This window comes from Dermacentor andersoni, chromosome 7 (assembly GCF_023375885.2).
Source record: "Dermacentor andersoni chromosome 7, qqDerAnde1_hic_scaffold, whole genome shotgun sequence".
NCBI classification, from domain to species: Eukaryota; Metazoa; Arthropoda; class Arachnida; order Ixodida; family Ixodidae; genus Dermacentor; species Dermacentor andersoni.
Window position 1 is genome coordinate 144,165,669 of NC_092820.1, and position 13,092 is coordinate 144,178,760.

The 13,092-nt window shown below is 44.2% G+C and overlaps 1 protein-coding gene across 1 annotated transcript in view; it reads left to right on the forward strand.

Annotated features, from left to right (window-relative positions):
• The window catches only part of LOC126533699 (dihydrolipoyllysine-residue succinyltransferase component of 2-oxoglutarate dehydrogenase complex, mitochondrial), a 48,873-nt gene that overhangs the window by 17,329 nt on the left and 18,452 nt on the right, over positions 1-13,092 (forward strand). The window contains exons 4-8 of the mRNA XM_055072271.1: positions 2,928-2,995; positions 3,109-3,183; positions 5,923-5,978; positions 8,226-8,337; positions 10,614-10,778. Coding sequence (XP_054928246.1) covers positions 2,928-2,995; positions 3,109-3,183; positions 5,923-5,978; positions 8,226-8,337; positions 10,614-10,778 — 476 coding nt within the window. The remainder of the gene's footprint in view (positions 1-2,927; positions 2,996-3,108; positions 3,184-5,922; positions 5,979-8,225; positions 8,338-10,613; positions 10,779-13,092) is intronic.

The following is a 13,092-nucleotide window of genomic DNA, read 5'->3' on the forward strand; positions in this document are numbered from 1 at the left end:
TTGCATTTTTATTATTATTTTTTTCGAAGGAAACGTCTTCGTTCGTCCGGGTCGTGGCGGTGTACCGCGTCTACGTGGGTTGTTTCGTTGTGTTTCCGCTTACGCGGGTGACGGCTCGCGCTTTCCGCGCGCTCTTTGTTTCTTTAACGAGAGGGGCGGGAAAGTTTGCCGAAAGCGCGGTAGTCGGGGAAACGGGGTCGCTCGCCCGCGCAGGGAAACAACGGGGCGTGCCGGATGTTTTTTTGCTGAATCCCGGCGACAGCTGGCACGCGGTGGATGCGGTAGCCACCTGGGGCCGCATTCTGAAACGACCCACTTCGGTGATGCTATCGCCTCGGCGATACTTCGCCGTCAGGCGTCCGCTGATTGGCTGGTTGAGTGAAATCGGTTGACGTAGCTCATCCGATTTTGCTAAAACAACCAATCAGTGCGCGCCTGACGGTGAACTATCGCCGAGGCGATAGCATCGCCGAAGTGGGTCGTTTCAGAATACGGCCACTGAAGTTCGAAGAATTTGTTGTCCACTTATTCTGTCCTCATATGTTTTATTTCCTAATTCCTTGTTAAAGGGACCCTAAAGGAACACATTAGGTCAACCTAAATTGACAGATTAAGCTTCTGCGAACACAAATGCGTCATTCGTGCCATGAATGGCAGTTTCGTAAGCAAGAAAATGGCGAAACTGAAACGTCAGAGTGGCGCCACCTATTGTGGACTGCGGTAGCTCTAGTGTGACGTCAGCGCTGGCTGATTCACAGTGTGGCATTGAGGGCGGTCATGTGGGGATTACGTCAGCTAGTCCGTTTCGATGTCGGCAGTTCTGATTGAGAGGCAGCAGCAGGTCCTTTAGTGGCAATTTTTTCTTGCAACAAAGTGGCATGTGGATGCTCAGAAGAATAAAATATTCTTTTACACAAATAATCTTGTCAATCAAGCTTGACTTATTATTTTCCTTATGCGTCCTTTTACCTACAACTGCAGTTACAGTCTTGAAGCTTGGTTCGCTGTGTCCATCCATCTGTCTGTCCTTTCCGTTATACCGACGACAGTGTCGTCGAGTTGTCATCGTTTTATGGTATCATCATCGGCAGGCCACCTCCTCCTGTTGAGCATCACCCTCGCCATAGGGCAAAGAAAAAGGAATTGTGCAGGAACCACCCACAATGATTTTCAATGTAAGCGAATAGCGAAATGCTTCAAGAAAGATGTTTTCTTTATTAGAGGAACAGTTTGCTTGACAACATAGATTTGTTGCAGTAACAATATTTAGGTAGCATTTGTTTTTTCATTGTGTAATTCCACTAAGAACAGAGCCATTAACCAGCACATTTGTAATATACATGGACAGCACACCCGTTTCAAAGATTTCTGGCATGCACATGCCCTTTGCATTGGTGCCTTTGTTCCAACCTCTGGCTACCAACTCTCGACCGCCAACTTCCGACCGCCAACTTCCAACAACCAGCCTCCAACCACCATCTCCCAACCACCATCTCCCAACCACCAACCTCCACTCTCCAACCTCCGACTGCCAAACTCTTACCACCAACCACAAACCACTGACCACGAAAACCTGCGAAAGAGCTAAAGCAAGCTTTTCACTTCAAAATGAAACTTTATCCACAGTCTTTACACTTTGCTTCATAAGTAGCAGGCAATGATACGAAGGCTGTAGAGAGACTTCCTCACTGCTACCACTTCTGGCCAAGAAATTTTGCGTCATGTTCATGTCTGCTTCATGTAATTTGATGCAAGTTTAAGCCTGGTGCTCTTACGTAGAAAAATTTGACATAATAATTTTGTGGGAGGCTTCATAGATCAGAAATTTAGCACCAAATAAGCAGTGGGGTTAAATTTTTGTGACCAGCAGCCGCAGTGCGCTGCTTGCGCACACAACTGAAATACGTGCGGTATATCATGTACTATAAGTACAAATATGTAGAAATAATGCATAGTTTAACATGACCTTTTGTCCACAAGGTTGTATTGAAATATGTAAAGCATTTATTTTGTTAAAGACATCGCAGATCAAGAATGACTGCACTTCTAAACATACTGAGTGATACTTCCATGACTGCACTAATAGGTAGCACTGTGAGGTAGTGCACTGTGAGGTACTGCTACTGCACTACCTAACACTACTGAGCTCACTTTAAACTGGTGCACTACTTCCACAGTGTTGCTTATCTAAGATGAAGTGGAGTGCAGGATCTCAACTCGTGCTTCTGCGGGGGTGTAGGTGCACATTAAAGAACCCCAGGTGGTCAAAATTAATCCAAAAGCCCCCACTCCAGCATGCCTTATAATCAGATTGTGGTTTTGGCACATAAAACCTCATAATCTTTTAGTGCTGCTGTGGTGATGCACACCTTGGGAGTTTCATCCACTAACCACCGCTATTGCACTGCTTTGGCGCTTGGTCAAATTGTGCGGATCCTTACACCCCAGACATACTCCCTGACTGTTGCCATTTGTGCATGAATTTCAAAATCCACAACAGGCAGTACTGGCGATTGTGTGAAGTGAATCGCAAACGGTGTGTGTGTACATGTGTGTGTGTATGGGAGAGAGGGCTGGGGGGACATTGGCAAGCTGTTAAGTCGTTGAAGAGACTCTTTGTGTATTTTTCTTACAGTTGCATGTCAGCAACGGTAGTGTACAAAAGCAGATTGATGGTAACATTTGCATTAGAACGTGCAAGAGTTTATTAATTGCTGAGTTGCAGAATTAGCATTATTTGTGCACTTCAGTCTAGTAAGAGTCAAGCAGCCACTAATCTTTTTTTTTTTCCCTGGTTAATATAACTCAGAAATATTTTCTGCAATTTCTCCTGTTACTAAACAGCCTGTTGCGAGAACTGTTGAATGTGTGCACATCATTCTCATTTTCTTCTCATGCTTCGTGAAACATGACTGATTATGTTGCAGATGTCTACCCAGTCCCAGCAGCTGGCACGTACACTACCTACGACACATTTCAACGACGTCGGTACTCAGTGAGTACTTCATTCCATGTCACCTGTGTGATTAATGCCAAATTATTTAAACGCTGTCATTGTACATTCTGTGAGAAAAGAAAGAAAACAAGCAAAATTCACTTCTCTTTTAGGCGACGAGTTTCGAGTCGTCAAGTGTCCACAACTTGCCGAGTCATTGAGTGAAGGTGACATACGATGGAACAAAGGTTGGTGATCTGATTGTTTTGCTTTATGTGCGTACAGGCAAGATGAGTCATGGAAACATACAATTTTGTGCTAGTGTCTTTGAACCGTGAAGCAAACTGGCATCATGGAAGGTTTTGTGAGCAGCCTCTCACGAGCAAGAAAAAGGTAGCACGCAAAGTGGCATAATGTTTACTGAACTTGACACAAACTACATAGGAAATGAGTTCAAAGCTAAGCATTAACATTTAGCAGAAAAGATTATCAACAAGCTGGCACGCTGACGACATGCATTCATCGGCTGTCTCTGGCCCCGACAGGATGCATGCTATACACACACACATACTTCCTTCAGTGGTCAGCAGCAGGCTCTCCCCTGAGTTCTTCCACAGCTTGCTTGTGACTTTTACGCTTTCCTTGGAATTTCCACAGATGCCATGAGAGAAGTCCTTTGCCAAACATGTAGGTCTTTAAGCATAGTATAGCCATCACAATAAAATTGATTTCATAAAGTGTTGTGAAGTTACCCATCCCTTTCGCAGGAATCATTTATTTGCGTCCATTGAAAATTTAGTTTCCTCACATTTCTTGCATCTTTGGAATTGCAAGAAATGAACAGCTGCGTGGATTGACGGAAACAACTTTATCAAAAATCCGGCAATGTTTAACGACTCGGGCTCAGCTCTCCCATGGGGAGACTTTGGAGCCTTGCCCCGTCGCCACCTCTCAGACCTGCTGGACTGCCCACTCTTGTGTCTTTAGGTTAGAACTGTGCAGAGTGGCAGCCCACTTCGGCGCAAGAGCATCCGGAGCTACCGCCATCTTAGTTGCTATGACAGCACACTCCCACAACACGTGTGAGGGCGTCGTTCTAGTAGCCTGACATAATTTGCAAAGAGCACTGGGACTAGGGAATCTGTGTCTGCAGTTGTCGCCAGACGACTGCCTGGTGGCGTTTCAGTTTGGGGTGAGGTGGGGGCACTATCCATCTGCCTAACTGGTAGTACTTGGTGGTGTAGTTATATCTGGCTAAGCGATCTCGTGTGTTTCGCACCAGGAGGTCCGAACTCGAAGAGGGGTCTCCGACTCTGCATGGCGGGTCATTTCTCCCGCAGAGCGGTGTGCTACCTCGTTGGTGGGGGTGGCGACATGTCCTGGGAACCACATGATCACGGTGCTATCGAAGTGCTGTCGACCAGCTTTCCTTAGGATCTGGAGAGTTTCGGAGGAAATGCATTCCCGCACGTAGTTACGAACTGCGGATTGTGAGTCACTAATAACTACCTCGCAGAGAGGATTGAGAATTGAGTTTTATCAAGGTTACAGAATGTGGACTCCATGTAAGTGCTCTCTACAAGAGCACCAGATGTGAGAACATAAACTTTTCTAGTCTAGCACACTAGGAAAGCACCTATACAGCCACTTGATAAGTATGCCTGATGTAAAATATTGTGAGGAACAATGAAAGAAGTGAACCTGCTACACGACGACGTATTGACACCAAAAGCAAACATGCAGTCATCTACCTTCCAACTCATTTCTTGAAACATTTTACACATAATATTAAAGCTTTCAGCTCAGGTCTAATAAGAAGTGTTTCAGGATGTGTGCAACAACTTTTGGGTGTTGCTTGCTTTGATGAGTATGTTTGCTTTTAGTTCACTATCATGAGATGCACAATAGGTTATATGCGTAGTTCTGTAAGCTAGCTTTCCCACCAAGCTAACTTGCCCTAAGCGAGGTGGGCACATTACAGCTAGTAGCACTGTTCAACCTGAGACACGCGTTTAGTAAGCTTGGATGGGGCGAGGGAGGGAAGGCAGCATGAATGGTGTCAGCAGCCCACTTGTTCACACCTTAATTATGGTTCTAACCCAATAGTGGTTGTTAGGTCAAATTAGGTGTGTGGAGAAGCGCACTTGTGAAATTTTGCTCTCCCCTAATCTGTGCACAATGTCTGAATTGGTTATAGTGCAAGGTAGAAACATATTGCAGCGGCATGTCCAAGAGTTTAACAAAAAACTGACAGTTCACCCTATAATTATATAAATAGGATAATTGAAAAAAAGAAAGTAGAGAGAGAGAACAAACAGTAATAAAAATGGCGGGCATGTCAACAAACAATTACGAGATAATGAGATTTCATCTTCTAAATATATTGCAGTGCATACAATGTTAATACTAAGCAGTAATAGAAGAGCAGAAATCTGAACAATCATATAAACAATAAAGACCAAAAATTGTAATAAATTTGGCGTAACTTGGATAACTCGATTCATTATGTAAGAAATGTCTATTATCAAAACCAAATGAATACACTTGTGAGGCATCACACATTGTCATCTTGTTACAGAATTGAAATGAATTGCTTAATTCCGTAGCAAAACATAGCTTGGTACACAAGGGAAATAAACATTATGCAATGTCGTTTTTTTTTGCAAGGGTAATGAATTTCACATTGGCATGCAGAAGAACAGAGCTGCAAGTTTGCCATAAGTAGTCCTTACTGCAGACAGAAAATGGTACTTGTGCTGAGAAAAATCAAGTACAATTGTTTTTAGTAAGGTGTTTTAAATTAATATAGTGAATACATTGAACACGTTGGTAGTTGGTAGTTGAAGATTATTCTCTTAGATAAGCAGCTTATGGGATGTAGATAATCCTGACAAGCCCTGTATTATAGCTTCGCTTGTGCTTGATGCTGCTTGATCCAGATGCAGACTTAGTAAGATGTTCATGCACTGTTGGTTGCTGTTTTCTAGCTGTTGGTGACACTGTACAAGAAGATGAAGTCATCTGTGAAGTTGAGACAGACAAGGTAATGAGCACATCATCATCAGCAGCAGCAGCCTAGCTACGCCCACTGCAGGGCAAAGGCCTCTCCCATACTTCTCCAACTACCCCGGTCATGTGCTAATTGTGTCATGCCATGTTGTTCCTGCAAACTTCTTAATCTCATCCGTCCACTTAACTTTCGCCCCCCCCTGCTACACTTCCCTTCTCTTGGAATCCAGTCTGTAGCCACTAATGGTCATCGGTTATTTTCCCCAGTATTAATGATGGCTGCTGAGTTGTGCTTTCTGAAATGCTAGCTTTGAAAAAAATTTGTTGTCAAAGGTGCATGGCTCCTCTTTCCTACAGTGTCACTCTTCTATGGTAAGTGTTTGATTTCATTAGTGAACTAAACTGTTAGTTTACCTTTTTTGTTTTGTTGTGTTGATCATAGATTCAGCATAATGAAATGCGTGTGAAATTATATTCACAATTCAGTTATGAATATGAGGGAAATCAAGGCTGTTGCTAAGCGACTGCTGAGAAAATCTTAGTGAAAATTGACTTAGTACTTATAAAGGTCCACTTGAATAAAAAGCAGGCTTTTCATTTACGCACAACTTCATATTTTAAAAAATGGCAAAATTCATGAGATTTAGACAGAAGAAAAGCACCATGTGTGCAGCTTTGTAACATATTGCAAGTTGTTGTTTACAGAATTGTGATTACTGCTGTTCTTGCAGCATTAATTATGAACATGATATTTAGCTTTTCTTTTTCCTTTCCCCCGTTTCGGCAATTCCTGTGCGAATTAGGAAGGACTAATAAAAAATTCTGCTTCCAGCAGTCGATAGGATTCGCCTTTTGCTTTTTAGCTTGGCAAGTTGCATTGAAACTGATCCATCAGTTGCCTAGGACAGCATTTGTGCATTTTGCATCTCTTTCAATGCAGAGGGTGAGGGCCGTAGCTATTCAAAGGGTTCGGCAGGCACTCATGTTCCGTGTTTCACTGCATTTTTGTCGGCCACATCAGGATGCATTTTATCCGTACATCAAGATGCGTTCACTTTCGCCTCTGACAGTGTGGTTTCATCATATTGCAGTTTGCTTTAACAAGAAAACGAGGTAAATTCATAAGTACGCCGATGAAAAAGCACAAAAAATGCCATTGCATGCTCGCACGTGAATGGCTGAGCACTGTTGTCATTGAACATGCTGCAACGAGCCTGGCCTTGCAGACTCGCAGTGACGAAAGCACATTTCAAACGATGGGCAAAATGCAGTACTGCAGTGATCAGAGCACACTCGCAATAGCAAAACAAAAGACAAATCAGTTCGACAATTTGCAGGGTGGAGGCACTTTTTTGCAAGGGATAAATTCTCATGCACCAACGAGTAGCACGAAGTTACAAAAGCAAGAAGACTGAAGAAGTCTCTCCGAGAGAAAGGTTCGCAAAGAAAAAGTTTCTCCTGGTCCGGGGATCTAACAAGACAAACACGTTCCTGTGGCTGTCGCTGTACCATCTGGGCTGGCCAGGAGGATAGAAGATTGTAGAGTGAGAGTCAATTAATTGTTGGAAGCGCATGGATACTGAGTATGGCAAATCAGTTTTGCAGAAATATGGAAGGTGGTGAAAACTTTAAGAAAGAAGAAACAATGATTTTCATTCAGCCAAGAGTAGCACAAAGCTATAGAGCTACATCCAATAAAACATGCCGCTGGGCCAGTTAGGACATGACTAATTGCCATAATTGCAGCGCAGCAAAATACAAGAGACGACAGAAGCAACATAGACAGTTCAGTTGCTTCTGTCGGCCCTCGTCTTTTGCTGCGCCGCAATTCTGTAAGATAGACCCATATGCATTTCTCAGAAAGAAAGTCTCACAATTGCAGGAAAATTTATCTGGTCTAAGGATCAAACCGTGGGACGAAAGCCCTTCCCGAGCAGGCGCACTACCATTTGAGCCCACCAGGAGGCTAGCAGATCGCAGAGCAAAGTTGAGTTATGGGCTACTGTGAAAGTGCGGACACAGTTTTTGGGTTTTCTGTGCATCTTTTGTGGCTACTCTGAGGTAACTGACAATTCATCCGTTTCGTGAACCCACACTTGAAATGAAAAAGAAGGTAGTTTGGGTTTGCAGCAAGAGAGCAGAAAACACCACGAGACAGACAACCGCAGCTTCAGTAATAGCCGTTTCGGGACCAGTCGTGACGGAGTGTATGCATCCGTGACTTATATGTCACTGAGGTGTAGGGTGTTGCATGCACTTGAGCGGTGCACTGTCTTTGCAGACTTCAGTGCCGATTCATGCACCGGCTGCGGGAGTGGTTGCCGAGCTCCTCGTCGAAGACGGAGCAACGATTCAGCCTGGCAAGGAGATCATGAAGCTCAAAGTTGGAGCTGGCAAGTGCCCGTTTCGATCCCGTGGCGTTGAGCAGTGTTGCCAAATGTCACAGAGGAGCACTGTTCCATGCGTGTCGCCTTCCAGGACACATGCCTGTTGCATGTGTCCTCGAAGGCGATAGGCATGAGGCTGTTGATCACCGAACAAGGACAATAGCTGAGGGCCCTTCACGCATTGGAATAGGTATCTGCCAGGACACATGGCTGTTACGTGTGTCCTGAAAGGTACCGGTCATCAGGGCATGAAAGGTTTTCAGCTGTTGTTGCCCAGGTTCGATAATTCTGTGTGCAGGGCCTTCTTCTTTTTCTCTTTCTTGACATTTGCTGTCTAGGTGAATCGAACATTGCATAGCTGTATGTCATGATCGACGGTTATCACGTTAGCCTAGCCATTCTCATAAACCATAAGAGGTGTTATTTTAGCACATCTCCTTTGTTGCCAACACCATAACTTTCTCACTCAAGGTGGACAACTGAATTATTTTAAGCCAGAAGAGCAGCCGTCAGAACACAGTGTTCCTATGTGGTCCCCTCCCATACACTGACCAAGCCCAACAGGGCTTAGCTGCAGTCATCTGACTAGAACAAGCGTAATCAGCATGACGTGGTCAATCGCCAAACAGAGTTCATTATTAAGGTGGGAAAGGGAGAGGAGATAAGCACAACAAGAGAGGGCACAACGGAATATTAGGCACATTGTGTTATGCTCCGGTGGCTTTTAAGTAGGGCTTCGAATGCACTTTTCACATTTGCTGCATTTCAGGTTTATTGCATTTTTGCATTTAGTGCATTTTGCATGTAGCATGAATGCAGGCGCTTTGTCACGGACAGGAACCCTCGCATTCAGCAGGACATGGGCCACTGCCCAGAGAAAGGAGAAATGTCCATAACAAGGCTCAGAGGGAGAGAGGATAGAAGACAAAGAGCGGGCTTAAATGAACGCTAGCTAGGCCAATGAATTAGGCTCCTGCGGCATTTAGGCAGTGTAGGAAATTAATTTCTGCATTCAGTGCAGTTTTGCATTTATTTAGTGCGTACCACATTTGCCTAATTTTGCATTTAGTGCATTCCACATTTATAGAAAATTCAGGCCCATTTTTGCTTGAGCTGACAGGCATATAGAAGAGTCTGCAGTTGTTTTTGAAACTTTGTGGAAAGCTTTGGAATATGTTAACATTATATTGAAGATCTTGGAAAAACTTTTTTATCTAGGCGATTCGCTTAAAGATACTTATTTATTTATTTTTTTTCATTTGGATTTGGTGGACTTTTGGAGGCATCTGGTAGCAAAGCTGGTGTAACTTTGTCATTTCTATCCAGTAAGAAAGAAGTTTGCTTGTTGTAGAAGATTGATGTTTCGGTTTTTGGCGTTATCAAACACTGCTTTAGTTTTGCAAAAATAGTTTGTCGTGGTCCTTGAAGCGCTTGAAGAGATGCCATAGAGCAATGGTAAATTAGCTTTGGCTGGTAAAGCATTCCTTTTAAATCCTATTTTCATTCGTTTGGCGACAAAATGATGGTTATTAAAGAGGTAAGGGAAGGCCCAACTTTTCTTTGGTTCCAGAGCAGAAACCTCAGTGCCGCTGTCTATGTGAGGCATCACAGTTTTCAAATTATTTTCTTCTGTTGCAGCCATTTCTTGCATTTGAAACATTCCTTAAGCTTGCTAGGTGTAGTCTTTGGTTTGTTTGGAATACAGTGTCGTTATTCTTTATCAATTAACAATTGACGAGACCTGAGTCAAATTGGTGCAGGTATTACGAAGCAATGGAGGGGGGGGGGGGGGGGGGGCACCTGTATTTAGCTTTTCATGTGTTTTTCTGGCTTACCAAGTCTCCACTCATGAAAGAAAGTTGACATTTTGCCATAACAGAAGTTTAACCCTCTTCCATGGCATAGACCAGCTCGATTTGTACATGCTTTTCTGGTGAAAACATCCAAGGACGGGCTCAGCTCGTCGACGGCAATGCCATGGACAAGCTGGTTTCGTCTCGGTGCTTTCGTCTCAGTTTCATCTCTGGCAGATGTTGGCACATAATCTGTGGGGCAGCGCAAGCAGGAGTGAGTTATCCTGGCAGAGGAAGTCAAACGTGCTGGCCACTGGGGTCTTCAAAAAATAATTTTGCCATTTTTTGGTCAGCATTCGAGATGACAGTGTTGAATGGAAGGGAAGGGGCTCCATGTAAAACTCCTGTTTAATGTCCATGTGAAAGGCCTTGGCTTTTTTTTTATAGACAACCTTAAAACCCTGATGAAACCAATTTTCGTGTTTTAAGGTGGCGGAGCGGCGTCAGCAGCGCCTCCACAAGCAGCGGCGGCAGCGCCAGCAGCACCGTCACCACCAGCCGCCGCTGCCGCTTCGGGCGCCGGCGAAGTGCGGACCGTCAAGTGCCCGCAGTTGGCCGAATCGCTGAGCGAAGGAGACATCCGCTGGAGCAAAGGTGTGCATCTGCATTATCATTTGTGACAACATTCTCATTGGTTTCGCCCATGCTTTCGGCCTGAGCAAACGGCCTTTTTTATGCACTCCTTGATTGCTTCGGTGCTTGCTGGCTGTAAGTCCGAGGTTTATATGCAAATTTAGGATGATCCGTATTGAGAAAAGCTACACACTTTAAGCTCGTGGCCAAATCCAATTTATTGGAGCACGCATTCTCTTCAGACAACCAATGGTGTACATTGAAGGACATTTGTTGCATTTAGGAAAGGAAGCTGCATTCGACCGACCATTGGACACACAATGGTATCTGAATGACAGTGGCGTTGCCCTGGGAAGAACGAGGATGTAGGTTGGATTTCCAGCCATGACTTCAGCATGTGGGCCTCACCATGTGTGGGCAGAATGTTAAAAACGCTCATGTTCTGTGCAACAGGCTCACGGTAATGAACCCCACAAGGTCAAATTTATTTGGAGACCTCCACTATGTCGTACCTCAAAACCAGAACATGGTTTTGGTGCGTAAAACCCCAGAATTTTATTAACCTGCTGTTGGAAGCAGAGCATTGATTTAGGGACTCGTAGTGTTTAGAGACCTTGATGAAAATTGATAAATAAAGAAATAAAAAAGAAGGGCTGGAACGGAGACTGACAAACAGCCGCACGACACTAAAAAAGTCTCTTATGGCTGCTATTGTGAAAGCACTGCCCGACATCAACAGGCACTATCTAATTTGAGCATGAAGATGTTATCGAAGCCAAATTCAGTGAATGATTGAGGCTAACAAGTGTTTTATACAATAGCCACAGAAAACGGCAGTAAGAGAAACAATCCAAAAGATATTTAGAATGAATACATGGATTTTTCTCTGAATTATTGTTGCTATTCTCAAAGTCGGCATTACGTCATCAAATACCTTGTGCATGCAGTACAGCACTTAATTGGATGGGCATCTAAAAGACAAATGTTGCATTCTGCGCAAAGGGCAAACCATTGACAGTGATAGCAAGGTACTAGAATATTACACGAAGTAAGGCTCTTAGTTTTATGGGCAGTATAAACTGTGCTAAACATTCACTTACCACTATCTAAACACATGCAGTGTCATGTGACCAAAGACACAGATGAACAAAGTTCGCTCATTGGGCCTCAAGCCTGCGCAGTCACAATGCTGGCATGATAAGAAGCTCTGGCCAGTAAGGAGAGCATGCGATTGTCCCAAAGTGAGCGTTCCGGCCTGCTGCACCCTTTATCATTTCACCAAACTGCGCCTCCAAAATTCAGATCACATGACCTCCGACACTGGGCACAAGGGAAGGATGCTGCGGCCTTCTTTGCTCACACCCTGGCACTAACCGCAGATCACGTGACCTCCAAAATACGCTGTTCAGTACCGCACATGGGCCTTCACACCCAGCATAGCGCAGCACCAATGGTGCTGACACAGGCCATGTGAACGCACCTAGAGTCGGTGCAAGTCACTGTGATAGTGCATATTTCATGTACTGCTCTTGTACCGTTACTTGCCTGATGCACAGATGGCACCAAGGAGACCTGTTGCACATGGTGTCGTTCTGTATGCTGCGATATACCGTTAGAGAAAGGGCAAAATAAGATCAGCTGACACGCACGTGCGCAGCTTTGTCCATTGTGTAACAGTTTAGTGCAGTAAATAGAATGTTGTCATACCAATTAGCCCTAGTCGTAGCCTTATTGAGCGCCATGCTGATTTGTGAGGTCTGTGTCGAACGCAGTGTGTCATCATAGCGGATTCCTTGCATCACCGCAGTGGTAACAGATGGTGCCACTGTTTCATTGCAGCGAATTCAACATAATTTTTTGTGCCATTGCTGCATGCAATGTTCGTTTCAAGTTTACTGTGGACGACAAAAACAAGCAGTTAAGTAAAGCCTCAGCAATATAACCCTAGTTAATTTGAAAATCGGATCATTCTGATCCGACCTATGGTCCCGGCAGGCAAATGCGTTATTTAGTGCAATCAAACTCTCGTTAATTTGGATGCATTTGGCCACACCGTATTGGTTAATTCAGATATCTTGGAGTTTAACGAGCACAAAGCAGCGCAAATGTGCAACACAGAAGAACGAAAACAGCGCTAGCATCCAACTGCAATGAAGCGGTGGAGTCTACATCGTACTAGTCATCAGCAGAAATCATACGTACGTTTACGCCTTTTTTTATGCGTTTATGGCTTACGTTTAAAGCCTTTATACTTGCACAAATGGCTTCCAGCACAACGTACTGAAGTTCTTTATTCTTGCATTTACCACCACACATAAACACTGCGTTGGCTGCG